The following is a 15748-nucleotide window of genomic DNA, read 5'->3' as shown; positions in this document are numbered from 1 at the left end:
CCTACCACCTACCCACCCTCCCCTAATAGCAAAAAGGAGCCACATGTATTTTTGTTGTTGCACTTTTATTTATAGATGAATAATACTGTTCATGAAGACAGGCGTTATTTTTGACTCAATGAATTCTTTAAGTTTGTCAAATGTATCCAAACAAAAGTCATATCTACAAATTTATACAACTTGATTCAGGCTTATTCACAATACAGGAAAAAGACAAAACAAAACACAAGGACACTGCATGTCTCTTCAAATCTATACAAATCAGCCTCCACCTCACCTTCAGAACCAAATAACTCATCTCAATCTGCTCCTTAATTAGCTTTGTTCACTGGATCACTGACATCACCTTGTCATCGTAGAATCCCTGCAGTGAGGAAGCAGGTCATTCAGCCCATCGAGTCCACACCGACCCTTCGGAGAACATCCCACCCTCTACAAGGGAAGCTATGATGGGCTCCAGAAGACATGCAAAGCCTTATGTATCAGGTTCACTTTGCTGTACTCCATCTGGGAGACATTTAACTCCCACAGAGTGAACCTGAAAATCCATCCAACACTACTGTATTTTACTCAGAGTGAGATTTGTATAACAATGTCGGGGAGGATGAGGTAAGCAACAACACTCTCCTTCTTTCCTTAACCTTGCCAAGGGGAGTGTATGAGATCTGGGTGATTTTAAGTCATTGTTTGCAGAAGAATGTAATAGTTCAGAGGAGGTTTACTCAGCTCATTCAGGAATGGATGGGATGTCTTATGAGGATATGTTGGATGGGCTAAGCTTGTATCTGGAGAAGTTTAGAAGGCCAAGAGCAGTTTAATTGAAAGAAAAGATCTTGAGAGACCTTGAACAGGTACATGTAGAAAAGAGTAGGTCCTATAGTTCTTGTGCCTGCTCCTCTGTTCAATAGGATCATGGCTGATCATCCAACTCTGGACCCTGTTCCTGTTTTCTCCCCTTGCCCTTTGATCCCTTTAGCCCCAAGAATTGTATCTGATGCCTTCTTGAAAGCATTCAATATTTTGGCCTCAATTGCTTTCTACGTCAGAGATTTCCACAAGCTCGCCGTTCTCTGAATGAAGAAATGTCTCCTCATCTCAGTCCTAAATGGGTTACTCCAGATTCTTCAACTGTGATTCCTTGTTCTGGACTCCCCAGTCAGGGGGACCATCCTTCCTGCATTTACCTTGTCTAGTCCCATTAGAATTTTATAGGGGTTTCTACGAGATTCTCTCTTATTCTTCTAAAGTCCAGTACATATAGTGTGAACTCTCTCTTCATATGTCAATCTTGCCACCCAAGTTATCAGTCTGTTACAGCATTGCATTCTCATCTGAAGACTTGCAACAGATGACCAGTAGGTGCGAATTATCGGTAAAGATGACAAACCACAGGGGGAGATATTAACTGTGGTCGGCAGCTCTCTGTGTAAGAAAGATAATGAATACATGCTAATTATTTACAATTTAAATAAAAAAAATTATACTTGCATGTCTGCACAAACTAGCATCTGACCCTCTTGAAAGTTTCTTATGAAGTTTAACTGAGCACAGTAGCCACATAAAGAATGAAAATGTGACTTGTGCTCCAGCACAACATTTACATACTTCTTATAGTCCCCTTATAGGCTCACATTAATTGAACCTGCAGGAAATTCACTGTTATTATAGTTTTGCATAACCATTAGAAAAATTTGACCTTCATTACTACTTCCTCAGGCTCAGCTCAAATTTAAATGCATGTGTGATCATTTTTTCTCAGACTGATGCTTCAGATCGTTAATAGTTATCATTTGCCTCACCATCTATTGTGCTTTAGCCCCTCGGACCTACTGAAAAATGTTTTTCAATGTGGTCCCTGTGAATGGTGATGAGCTATAATATACGATTGGCAACAAAACCTTGATAGTTGCTGTTGAAGCAGGTCAGATTCACAAGTTTAGAAATATTGGATGACGAGCGCACAATGCAGGAATTAAAAGGAGCTTACTTTTCTTTCACAACCACAGATATCATTAAGTATGTCACAGCCATTACTTATGACCGTATTAACATGTGCAGTCAGATCCAGCAAACAGCAATGAAATTATTGACGCATTGGTTGGGGAATAAATATTCACTAGTTGTGCTGTCTGGCTCTACTTTGAATAGTGCTATTGGATCTTCTACAAATACCAGAGCGTGCAGACAGGTTTGTGGCTCACTGTCTGTTCCCCAATGCAGACCTCTCATGGAGAGTTAGCAAGATGGTAGGCTAAGGTTATTGGAATGGGGAGACATATGAATACAGAAAACAAATAGATCATTGGCAAGGTGCCACCAATGTGGCACAGCTGACCTTTTCAGTCAGGTTTTCCAGATCTGGATTTTCAGACACATAACACTTCCCTTTCACCCCTTTGCTAGAGCCTGTGATACAAATATGCCCAGTGTCAGCAACAAGGCAAGGTGTGAGATCAAGTGTTATATGTTATGTTGTAGTGCAACATACATTTTGCCAAAGTATTTCAAAAACCATCATTTTACTTTAACAGGGGCAATTTTTGATGAAACTGCCAAGAAGGATGATGAAGTGTTTCGGCTGGCTGTAACTGACCTTAACACGAATGAGGACATTTTACAGACGGAGAAAATTACATTTTCTGTGACATTTGTGGACAGCAACAATCCTTTCCAAGTTGTCCAGGAAGGTAGGAATCAATTATCAAATGTTTGGCTCAGCTTACATTTGTCTTGTAATTGTTGACATTTATGCGCCATTGCGGCCATAGTTTACCATTGCAAAATCTAATGAGTTTTTCTTTTGGCTCAGTACTCTCGTGGAAAAATGTTGATCCTTCAATTACAGAATTGTTTTGCACATGAATTTAGAGCATTTGTCAACTTCCGTCTGTAAAATGCATTCGAAATCTGGCTTTTCTAGTTGTTGATAAAACACATCCAAATGTTGCACTAGAATCGCAGTAAGAAAGAAGCAGATTTTGAAGGTAACACATTGAAAAGAGAGCTGCCAATTCAGATTGGACTCCCGTGTTCTTCTCTACCCATTTTACACTCCTTTGATCTCAGTAGGGCATGCAATTGGGTGTGGATGTGAATCAACTCAGTGATCTGATTCTGTCAGTTTCCCATGACAGGATTAATCTAAAATGGCTCCTGTGATATTTCAAGTTTGGTATTCTTGCTTTTACTGATTATACAAAGATAGGTAGAAAAGTAAGTTGTGAAAAAGGCATAAAAATGTCTGCAAAGATAAATAGATTAAATAAAGTTTTAAATTTAAAATGATAAATAGATTAAATCCTTAGGCAAAAGATTTGACGGTGGAATGTAATGTGGGAAAATGTGAACTTTGGCAGGGGCAAGAACAAAAATACATGGAGAAAAATTACAGAACTCTGTTGTACAGAAGGATTGGGTGTCATTGTACATGAATCACAAAACGTTAGCATGCAGATGCAGCAAGTGATTAAGAAGGTAAATCTAATATTGTCATTTATTGCAGATGGAATGGATTATAAAAGTAGGGAGGCTTTGCTTCACTTATATGGGTTAGTGGTAAGACTGCATCTGGAGTACTGCAAATGGTTTTGGTCCCAGTATTTAAGACAGGACAAAATTGCATTGGAATAAGTTCAGATAAAATTCTGATGAAGCAATTATTCTTTGATGGAAGGTTGCACAGTTGGCCCTGTGTCCATTGGGCTTTAGAAAAATGGTAGGTAAACTGATTGGAACATAAAAGATCCAGAGAGGACATGACAGGAAGGGTGTTGTCTTTGTGGGAGAGACTAGAACCAGGGGGCAGAGTTCACAAATATGAAGCCCCCCCCTTTCAAAGCAAAGATTATTTTTCTCTCTCAAACGGCCACAAATCTGTGAGATTCCCTACCCCAGAAGGTGACGGTGGCAGGGTCATAGGATATTATTAAGGCAAAGGTAGATAGCTTGTTGACCAATGAGGGAGTCAACACTGAAGGTGCTGAGTATAGTGAGGAAAGTGGAATGGAGTGGCATATCAGACCATGCATGATTGTATCAAACGCCTTAGCAGACTCCAGGTGTTAATTAGTATTCTTTGTTGCTAATCATGTGGTTGTAAAGCTGGAAATCTTCAACAACATATCTTTCTTTTCAGAATTTTTTTTGTTAGTTAAATGTCTTTCCGGGAAAATGGAATTGATGTTTAGATCAGTTGCATAGAAAAATAGTCTCTTCCTGTTCTTATTGTCCCAGTAATGAGCTATAGGATGGTGTGCATTCTGACATCACAAGGACAAAATGTGTGCACCTTTCTGGTATTCTGAAAGTTTTCTGAAATGTCAATTTCTCTCAAAGCAGAAGTCAGGCTTTGCCAATTTCTCCCATTATTCCCATTCCTGAATAAATTCAAGAATTGCTGGATCTGAATGACTCTTTGGGTACTTTAGAAGCATGTTAAGTTGTTTAATAGACTACAGCAAATTTTAAACAAATTGGTCAACAAAGATCCAGTCAACATTGTTATGATTTCAGGCCAAATTGTCAAATATATGTTTCAATTTTTGGAGAAAGTGCTGATTTTTATTCTTTTAAGTGAACAGAAAATGAGTTACTGTGAGAATAAAGTCAGAAAATTCCACATTTTTGAACAAACATCAATAAACCTAACTACACAACATTAAATCAGCAGTGCATCTGCTTGTACCACTACTATTCTAACACACAGAATTAACAGATGGTAACTATGGGTTATTGACAGTGATCAAACAAACCACAGTCCACATCCCTTGGCAAATGAGACCAAGACCGATCTCACAATTCCTCAGCAAATTCATTCAAATATCAATGCCATGGTGAGTCATTAAACCTCATTGAATTTCATAAGGGATCACAATTCTTCATATTTGCTGAGCTGGCCTTGAAGTTCTCTCTCAAGAGCCACTTTGTCATGGGTCTGCCTCAAAGTCTGCTTGCTTTAGCTGGTCACTTTTCTTTCAGAGCCTACATTCTCCTGCATTCTGGGAGTTGCATTCCCACACTCACAGACATAACTTCAGCTTTTCAAGGACTACTGCTATCAAGCAAATACCCGTGTTTGCTATTAATAACTTGTCAAATTTTCTGCCCCTCCATCCTTTCTAGAATTCTCAATATCAAACCACTCTTGGATGTCTCACTGGATTCCCCACTTACAACAGTTGCTGTCCCAAAAGCTGCACGTTGACATTGGCTCTACTTCTCTCCCTTTTCCTCTCTTATATTCTTTTCTGAACAACTTAAATTGTACTGCAAGAAATTTTGGAGACCTTGTAACTATCTTCACCTCTATTTCTGGATATCGTTGCATGTAACTAATATTTTGGAACAGTAAAATGTAGAACTGAATATGCCCTGAAAGTTATATCCTTACAGAATGCTGGCTTCTTCAGCACACAAAATAAATGCCTATAGCAAAAAGGGCTCATCACGTTTGCACATTGGAAAGTTAAAGAACTGAATAGTGAGATATATATTTGCATAATGTTCAAATCTGGGGACATTGAATTTCCTCAGAGCGTAGCTAGCTCTGTCACATAACTGGAACCTTTCTGCAGTTCAATCACAGTTATGGAAGTGGAGTGGAAGAACCAGGTGGGAAATTCTTTCCCTGTTGCCCACAACAGGGCATTAGCACTGTTGGAATAGTATATGCACCATCTACAATTGCAATTGAGGAGATGGTGGCAAACTGCCTACGTGAACCTTTGCAGCCCAGGTATGATGTGGACATTTCCAAGATAGGAAATTCCAGGATCTTGATCCTGTGACAATAAAGCAATATTGACATATATTTCCAACTCAAGACTGTACATGACTTTCAGTTGGTGATGTTCAATATATTAACTCTCATCTTATTTCATCACATTATGTTAACATGTATTCTGATCTAACATCTCATTTTAAAAGTTATCTCTGACGTTGTCAAATTTAATCACTTGGATAACGCTTGCTATGCTATGTAAAGGTTATTAATAAAACGGTTCATTTCACATTACGCCGCTTTAACTCATAAATAGTTTTTGAGAAATGAATTGCAATTTTTAATTAAACAAGACAATTTTTTTGTGTGTATCTTATTCACCCCTAACAATTGGCATCTAACTCTCAGTGTGTACGCAGATATCAGATACTGCAGCTAATCCATGCCTGGGCAGACACATCACCTACTGACTGATGCTGTATCATTGCTGGAGAAGTTGTAATGACTTTGACCCTGCTGGGGTCTTCCTCCCACTGTGGATGCTGACAGCTTTCCATTTTGTGGTGTTTTGGAAGTAAATACGTCAAAGGATTTAAAGAAAGTGAGTGCAGTCAGATTTCCCAACAGCGAGCTCTGCTGCTTGAAATACCTCAGGAAATACTGGCAATGAGTCAATGATCAGCGTTTATGTGACACCAAACAAAGCTGAACCCCTGGTTATCACCATAGGATGTAGCTGGGTCAAAAAAAAATCACTTAAATGTACCTCATGGGCCATGGCTAATTATTTCATTTATAAGTTTTGTTTTGCTTTAAAGGAGTTAAAAGATAAGTTCACATCTTGCAATATCATTCCTCTATCAGTATTCGACGTGTTGCTGATGGGTTTCTGCTACCTTGCTCCTACAAGGCAATCAGGCGGTTAGTCAAAGAGAGTGGTGCTGGAAAAGCACAGTTGGTCAGACAGCATCCATGGAGCAGGAGAATCGATGTTTCGAGCATAAGCTCTTCATCACTCATTCCTGATGAAGAGCTTATGCTCGAAACGTCAACTTTCCTGCTCCTCGGATGCTGTCTGACCAGCTGTGCTTTTCCAACACCACATTCTTCGACTGTGATCTCCAGCATCTGCAGCCCTCCTTTTCTTCTAATCAGGATGCTGGGCCTTGGCATTCTAATATCTGAGCACCAAGAACCTTCAATTGATATTCTTTGCTCCACTAGCCATTATTTCACTCATTATTTTTATTGACCTAAACAACAACTGGGGAAGTTGAGGGATTTTGAGAAATATTGTCTATCCCAAGGGCTGATTTTATGAGTCAGGCCTCATTTAATATGTCACTTTCTGACCTCCAGGACAAAAGGGCTATGGGGTGTCGGTGGGAAGCAATTGTCCAGCTACTCAAATTGGCCAAATGCAGGTCCTCAGGGGAGACATCCTGGAAGTGTGTACGTGCTTCAGGAGCTCCCTTTTCAGATCAGAACCAGTCAATTCCAATTCTGCTTTTTTCTGGGAAGAGAGGAGAAAACACAAAGGCAGAAGATGTCAATTTATTTCTTTACAGGTTAATGGGGGAGATGCAGTAACACTCTGATTTTGTTTAAATCTAGGTTACAGCACGTCTTGTGTCACTCTCCACCCTGAGCTCAGTCTAAAGGTTTAGGTGAGAGATGACCCTCGAGGTGTCCATTCAGGTAGCCAGTCTGAAGCAGAAAAGTAATAAATAAATTCCTAACTCTATTTCAATGGCATCCTCTCCCATCCACCACTGTATTTCATCAGGTAGACTGGCAAAGAAGATCAAGACCCCTTCCACCGTCTGTGCCCTTGTCTTTCCCCACTTCCTCCATCTCTCTGCTCCCCAGCTCACCCGGCAACAGATGACAGGTCCTGCATTTACCCGGAAACATTGCAGAGCCAGGCTGATGTCTCTGGTCTGCTCCATCCAACCCAGGAGAACATGCAGAAGTAAAACTGACCTCTTTCACCTCATCCATACTGAAACTGATGCCTCATTTGTCTTGGCAGTCAATGCTAGAAGCATAGTTGTATTGCAGCACTTGATATTCTATCCCAGTGAGGAAAATCTTCATTATTTCTCAGGCCATCCCACTTGTGTTCATGCCCAGTCATTGTGAATTTTCAGTTGTTTGAATGCAAGTCAGGGACAGTACAGTGGCTCAGTGATTAGCATTGCTACCTCACAGGCACCAGGCACCTGGGTTCGGTACCAGCCTCGGGCAACCATCTGTGTGGAGTTTGCACATTCTCCCTGTGTCTGCATGGGTTTCCTGCAGGTGCTCCAGGTTCCTCCCAGAGTGCAAAAATATGCAGATTAGGTGGATTAGCCATGCTAAATTGCCCATAGTGTCCTGGATATGCAGGCTAGGTGGGTTAGTCTTGGGAAATGCAGGATTATAGGGATAGAGTGGGGGGGGGGGGGGGGAGTGTCTGGATGGGATGCTCTTTGAAGGGTCTGTCTGTACTTGATGGGCCAAATAGTTTGCATCCACACTGTAGGGATTTTATGGTATCTATGTATCTTTACGTTTAATTGAATCCAAGGAACTGGAAAATATTCCCAAAATATTGAGATTTCAGTATAAGGTGGTGGGAGAATCATTGAGACTTTCAACAATGGTGAGACCCCATCACAATTTTACATATCAACCTTTATCATAATTGACTCCTGTCTTACCGCAGCTATTGAAGTGTCAATGATACAGGTTGGCGTTTAACATGGTTGAAGTGCAGCCTTCGTGGTTTTACATTTATCGAAGATTTTCATCCCAGTTCACTGTGAGTGATTTATGTTCAACCTTTCTTTCAGACATATCGTACATGGAAAGAATTATACGATGAGTTTGTGTTTTGTTTCAGTTCCTTCCACAACCTTGTTAATCCCTATCTATGGAAACCCCACCAGCTGTACAAATCTTGGCAAGATCTATCCTCCTCCAGTTCCAATCTTGTTCACTGCCCCCAGTTTTGATCACTCCATCACCTACAGCTGGCAGGAGTTCCCTCCCTAAACCTCTCTGACACTTTGAGTAGAACATAATGCCCTCATACCCTTACCATCCACCCCACCTCCTCAAATCACCCCTCCCTTCTGGAGGTGAGCTCCACGGTTGGAGGTGGGGGAAGAGCGTGTGATCGGTCAGGAATCTGCAAGGTTAGGACCCCATTGCCCCTGATCATCCCCAACCCTGGATGATGGGGCAGGAAACCTTGTATGCTGCCTTCTGACCTGGATAGCAGTTATAAAACCTAAGGAGCAGAACTAGGCCATTCTGCCCATTGAGTCTGCTCTGCCATTCAATGAGGTCATGGATCTTCTGATGATCCTCAACTCCACTTTTCTGCCATTTCCCCATAACCTTAGGTTTGCAACTAATACCCACTCACAGGGCCTCATCCTGACATATTAGCAGCCACAGGTGGGATCTTGCTCTGCGTGGAAGCCACTAAGCACAATCTACTGAAGGCCTGGAAACAGTTATTGCTGCCCAGAGTGGTCTTATTGGTAGAGCTCCTGGTCTCTACTCAGTCAGGAACTCTCTCAGTAGGGTTTTTGTTAGCATTTCCCACCTAACTGGAGAAAGAGCTGTATGAAATATCCCCAGTTGGAGTCGCTAGTGAAGGACTTGATTCCCTCAGGCCTCCAGAGTGTGATGAGGGGGGGCAGGCAATGAGGGATGCTGTCAGCTTTGGTGTCAGATGTCAGGACTTCTTCATTAAATTCCAGCCTCCTTCTTTAAAATGGTCATTCAACAAATTCTGTTGGCTATGCCTTTGGTCACACTATCTGATTATGTCCTTATACGGCTCAGCATCAACCTTTCTTTACATTACCCACACGAGATGTTTTGCAAATTATGGGCATTATATAGATGTAGATTACAATGTCATGATTCACCCGGTTCAGATAGTGAAAGGAACTTACCCCCAGTGCGTCTTCTCGTGGTGAAGCAGAGTGGAAAGGTTATGGATGTCTTTGTGTGTTGTTGTTAGAGATTAGCACATTTTACAGTATTAAATCTCTTTCATTTTCACTGCCTGGATGATGAATGCTCCTGGCGTTTTCTCATCACATTGAACCCGTGTCCTCTCTCACACACACACACACACACACATGACAAAGCAGACAATGCTTCAGCAAAGGCTGTCTGGAAAATGAAAATGAAAATTCTGTTCCCTTATAAAAAAAAGTGTAAAGGTAAGCATGGAATGTATCATTGTTCATGTTCCATTCTGAAATTGGAAACAAATCTTTAGCATTTGAAAGCCTGGAATTTGGGAGATCCATTTCTGCATAGAGTTTCTTTGTCAAAGAATGAATGAGCTATTTCTTCATACTGTAATACATTATAAAGTGAGATTCTGCAAACCCATCAATCAATGCTGATTAAATCTTGCCTATTGATCAGAATTACAGACCTGCCCTACTGTACTTCAAAGGACAATTAAAAATATCTGGGACAGTGATTCCTTAATTTTCTCCATCAGCTACATTTGGAAAGTCCATTAAATCAGAATCTCAGCTTTATTAAAAAGTGGCAGACAGAAGTGATCACCGTCATGTAACCACTTTCATCATCAAGCACATTTCATTGGAGATAGTTCAGAGAAGGTTCACTAGCATGATCTCTGGCATTGAGGGATTGTCTTATGATTCTGAAGTAGAGTGGTGCTGGAAAAGCACAGCAATTCAGGCAGCATCCGAGGAGCAGTAAAATCGACGTTTCGGGCAAAAGTCCTTCATCAGGAATGAAGGATTCCTGATGAAGGACTTTTGCCCGAAACGTCGATTTTCCTGCTCCTCGGATGCTGCCTGAACTGCTGTGCTTTTCCAGCACCACTTTACTCCAGAATCTAATTTCCAGCATCTGCAGTCATTGTTTTTACCTACCGGATTGTCTTGTGAGCAAAGGTTAAGCAGGGGCACAGTGGCTCAGTGGTTAGTACTGCTCCCTCACATCGTCAGGGACTCGGGTTTGATTCCAGCCTTGGATAACTGTCTGTGTGGAGTTTGCACATTCTGCCTGTGCCTGTGTGGGTTTCCTCCCACAGTCCAAAAATGTGCAGGTTAGGTGATTTGGCCGTGCCAAGTTGCCCATAGTGTGTTGGATAGGTTCATTAGTCAGGGGTAAATATAAAGTTATAGGGACGGGGAATGGGTTTGGGTGGGTTACTCTTCAGAGGATTGGTGTGATCATGTTGGACTGAAGGATCAGTTTGTAGGGATTCTATAATTCAGGTTGGGGCTATGGTGTTTAGAAGAATGAAAGGTGATCTCATTGAAAAATATGGGATTCTTCAGGGGCTAAACAGGATAAATACTGTTTATAAGAGGATGTTTCCCCTTATGGAGAGTCTAGGTCCAGAGGCATGATCTTGGAATAAAAGGGCACCAATTTGTGACTGACATAAGGAGGAATGTCTTCTCTCAGAGGACTGTAAGTCTTTGGAATTTCTTTCCACAGAGAGTAGAGTCTGCTTGTGTATATTTAAGATTCAGAACGATAGATTCTTCATCAGTCAGGGAATCAAGGGTGACAGGGAAAGGACAGGAAAGTGGACATGAGGAATGTTGGATTAGCCATGATCCTATTGAATGGTCGAGCAGGCTGGAGGGGCTGAATAGCCTACTCCTGTTTCTGTTTCTCATGTTCTTATGGACTTGTGGTTTCTGCCCATTGCCATCTCAAGTCTCAGCTATTCCATCGTTCTCTTAACTGCCCTTCCATCCTCCATCTTTTGCCAATATCAGCGTGTGAGAATCTCCCCCTGCCTGCACCCGACACTATAACAAGTCCCACATGTATCGTCATTAATCTACGTTGCTTTCTGCCCTGGGAACACTGCAACTTTACCCACTGAGCCCCCACAACAATTTTAGTTTCGACTCCATTGCAAATTGCTTAATTGTTTTTTTGTGAGCAACTTCCTTCATTTCAGCAGAAAGGAGTAATCTGCAGTTGCTTACACCAAAGTACAGATCAGATGGGCCTCATTCATGTCAGTTTCAGTCCATGGGGAAGAGGACAAAAATCTTAAGGAAGACAAATGAAAAAATAATTCAGTTACTAAAGGGTCAGGAAACTTGCAGATTTATCATGGGGCCATTCGTTGGACAGACATAATAAACAGATGAACAGGAGCACTGTTGGATTCTTGTTGAATGCACTTCTGGATAACTTTTAAACAAAGAGATGTTTTAAAGTAATGTAAAGGGGCAGACTTGATCTGTGCACACTATGGCTACCTTTGCAGTCAGTTCTCCATATCTGAGTTAGAGTTTGACAGTCAGCAATGGCATCACTGTTGAGAATCAGTGCCAACACATCACCTCCCTCAAGTGGCCAATGGTGCAAACCTACTGTACAATCTCAATCTCAATCATCTGGACCTTACCATCACTGGGAATGGTTTGGTTTCGAACTGACATGTTATCCCAAAATAGCTGTCAAATGACATGGTGCGTCAGAATTCGAAGAATAACAAAAATAAACAGCTTTCGAGAGGAGGGCATTTCAATGCACCTTGGAACGAATTGAATCCGATGTAAGTATGAAGTGCTCAATCTTGGTTTTTTAAAAAAAATTCCATTGAACCCTCCCCAGTGTTAATATTGGATGGATTCTTATCAATAAAGGGCTGACACATTTACACCACAGCTGCTGTTAAGATATGAGAGAGTTTTGAGCAGCATTATAATGTGACTCTTCAGTCTCCTCATTGCTGCTGTCTCTCTGTCTGATTGTGAGAGGCTAATGGGCCAACCTTGTCTTTTGCTATCCTTTCTCACACCTACAAATCTCTGAAGTTCCTGTATTCCTCCAATTCCGATTTCTTGTACATCCTTGGTTTTCATTGGTCCATTATTGGAAAGATATGGCTTCAGCTGCCTAATCTTGACAATTCATCATTTACTTTCCCTCCCCTATAAAACTCTCCTTAAATTCTACCTCTTTGTCCAAGCTTCTGGCCAACAGCTCTGATATCCCCTTTTGTGACTTTGTGTCTTTTTGTGTTCATTCATGAAATATCAGCATGACTAGCCGGGCCAACATTTACATGCGTCGAAGAGTGGGATGTTGGAAATGTGCAGCCAGTCAGGCAGTATCCGAGGAGCAGCAGAGTCAACGTTTCGAGCATCAGCTCTTCAACAGGAATGAGTGTTCATTCCTGATGAAGAGCACATGCTTGAAACGTCGATTCTTCTGCTCCTTGGATGCTGTCTGACCAGCTGTGCTTTTCCAGTATCCCACTCTTCAACTCTGATCTCCAGTATCTGCAGTCCTCACTTTCTCCAACATTTACATGCGCTTGAGAAGATGGTACTGAGTCAGTACCTTGAGTCCAAAGGAACGGCTTGCTCAGCTATTTTAGAGTTAAGAGTCAAACACATTGCTGGGGGTCTGAAGCCATGTATGTGCGAGACTGTAAGGATTACAACTTTCCCTCCCCAATGTCAATAGCAAATATGATGCGATTTTATAATAAATTGGCAACTTCATTTTTTTAATTGACAAGGGAGTCAAGAGTTACGGGGATTTGTAGGCAGGAACGTGGAGCAATGCCTATCGTTCTTAATTAAATGGAGTAGGTGGTGGAACACCAGCTCTTATTTCTTGTGTTCATATTCATCAGTAGGTTTTAACTAATTAGCTGAACTTAAATTTGATCTCAACTACTGTAGTGGGATTTGATTAGTTTGGGTGTCATTAGTTTAGATGTCTGTTTTTGTAGCCCAGTAACAAGACCATTTGGCAGTAGACCTCTACTTTGCAATGCTTTGATATATTTTTCTAAACACAAGGTGCCATATAAATGTAAGTTGTTAGTGAGTATATAAAGAAATGACTATAGGGGAGAGCACCAACTCTTTGGGAGATTTTGGTGATACCTCACTATACAAAGAACAACCAATAGCCATTAAGCCATTAATTTGGTCTTGGGTATTGACGGGGTTTTGGTGGCTGGTTGGGGGTGGGGAGGTTGATGATGAGGCAGGACTGTCGCACCCTCTGATTCTGCACAGCTTGTGCATGCCCAAACCAAGAAATTGGCTCTTGGGCCTCAGTAACCGACTCAGTGTTGGTCACGCCAGGTTGGAGCATGGCCAGCTTGGAGTGTGTCCCTCAATGCTGAGGCAGCGAACCTCTCCAGCAGTTTCCCTGAGGACAATCCTGGGAGGGGATTAATCCATGGAGAGGGAACCGATCGCAGCTCCTGACTCCACTCTTTCTCAAAAAACAAAATTATTTACCTGCTATTACTGCACGGTACATCAGTGGTTAGCACCGCTGCCTCATGGTGCCAGGGACCCAGGGTTAATCCTACCCTCGGGCTATTGTCTGTGTAGAGTTTGCATGTTTTCCCTGTGTCTGCATGGGTTTCCTCTAGGTGCTCTGGTTTCCTCCCGTAGTCCAAAGCTGTGTAGGTTAGGGTGGATTGGGCCGTGCTAAATTGCCAATAGTGTGCAGACTAGATGGGTTAGCCATGGGAAATGTGGGGTTACATGGATGGGGTGGGTCTGGATGGGATGTTCTTCAGAGGGTCAGTGTAGACTCGATAGGCCAAATGGCCTGCTTCCACACTGTAGGGATTCTTGGCTTTGTCAGCAGCTGAAAAATCTGTCATCCCTATTTTTAAACATGTGTTCTTTAGCAGTACCTTTACCTGCTAAGTTGTGTACTCCAGGGACCCAGCAACTGCATTAGACATCTTCCTAACAAGAGGACCCCACCATTTTCGTAGTGGGACAAATGCCTGTTTGATTTGGTAGAGGCTGCCACATTGCTAACACTAATCTGTTTTACACTGTTCTTGTACCTGCAAAATGGTCAGATCACACCAATTTCTCCCCCACTATCTTAGGTGAGCTTTTTTTAAGATGGTGCTTGTTGCTTGGTAACCTGCTAACAATCACCTGATGGTTCTTATTTACTGTATGCAGGTGTCATTAGTTGGTGAATCCACTGGCTGAAATCACAGAAAGCCAGCCAACATTACATACAACAAAAAACCTGACTGAAACAATCCCAGAAATGTGAATAAATTGAATATATGTGAACAGCTACAAGCCAGGAAACTCACTGCTGGCTTTACATGATGATTGTAAGCTGTTAGAATTTTCTTCTCATGGTTAATGATGTCCTCTGAAGCTCCCAGTGTTATTACCATTGTGCAATCTCCTCTGGGTATCTATTTTTCTATATCTCTCTCAGAGGCAGTTACTCTTATAATAACTATCCTTGAATCACATACTTAGTAGAGTATTTTAAACTGCTCTGAGATGTAGCTTAGATTTTTCCTGTCTGAAGTGGACAGAACCATCAATTCTGGCTGAGAGAATGTGCCCACAGATTTCCTGGGCTGCTTCCTGATGGCTTAAGACTGCATCATGAACATCTGTATGGTCCACTGAATTCTACAATAAGTAAAGCTGTCAGCTTTTTCATTTGTGCATGAGCCAGCTGCTATTGTTTCAGTGTTTTACTGAACAGGCTTCTATCAGTGTTCATAGGAGACTTCCTTCTTTCCTCCCTCCTTTCTCTCACTCCTTCCTTTCTCTTCTTCTTTTCCACCCTTTCCTTCCTTTTTCCGTTTCGCTCATATCCTTCCTTCCCTTAATTTCCCTTAACCCCCTTTTCTCCTCCCTCCATTCCTTTAACCTCCCTCTCTAGACCCCCTTCCCTTCCCATCTGGCCATACTAGAGTTACATAGCATAGAAAAAGCTCCTTCAGTCTATGCCAACCAACAAACACTCATCCCATTTACCTGCAACTGGCCCACAACCTACATTGCCCTAGCATTTTCAGTAACTTCTCACAGATTTTATCATAAAATCCATGCAGTGTGTTATTTGGCCCATCAAGTCCACACCATCCCTCTGAAGAGCATCCAACCCAGACCCATCTCCCTACCCTAGCCCTATAACCCTGCATTTCCCATGCCTAATCCACCTAGTCTGCACATCTTTGGGTGGTGGGAGGAAACCCACACAGACACGAGG

At 41.8% G+C, this 15748-nt stretch overlaps 1 protein-coding gene across 2 annotated transcripts in view; it reads left to right on the top strand.

The window, feature by feature from the left end:
- grid2 (glutamate receptor, ionotropic, delta 2) overlaps positions 1-15748 on the top strand; it is a 994028-nt gene that overhangs the window by 165032 nt on the left and 813248 nt on the right. For both annotated transcript variants that reach the window (XM_043674402.2, XM_043674401.2), the window contains exon 2: positions 2532-2687. In XM_043674402.2, the coding sequence (XP_043530337.1) occupies positions 2532-2687 (156 nt within the window). The remainder of the gene's footprint in view (positions 1-2531; positions 2688-15748) is intronic.

This window comes from Chiloscyllium plagiosum, unplaced genomic scaffold, assembly GCF_037043375.1.
Source record: "Chiloscyllium plagiosum isolate Xiang-an unplaced genomic scaffold, Cpla_swu_hap1 HiC_scaffold_36, whole genome shotgun sequence".
NCBI classification, from domain to species: domain Eukaryota; kingdom Metazoa; phylum Chordata; class Chondrichthyes; order Orectolobiformes; family Hemiscylliidae; genus Chiloscyllium; species Chiloscyllium plagiosum.
Note: the sequence above shows the minus strand (reverse complement) of the source record. Positions and strands in the feature narration are given on the sequence as shown.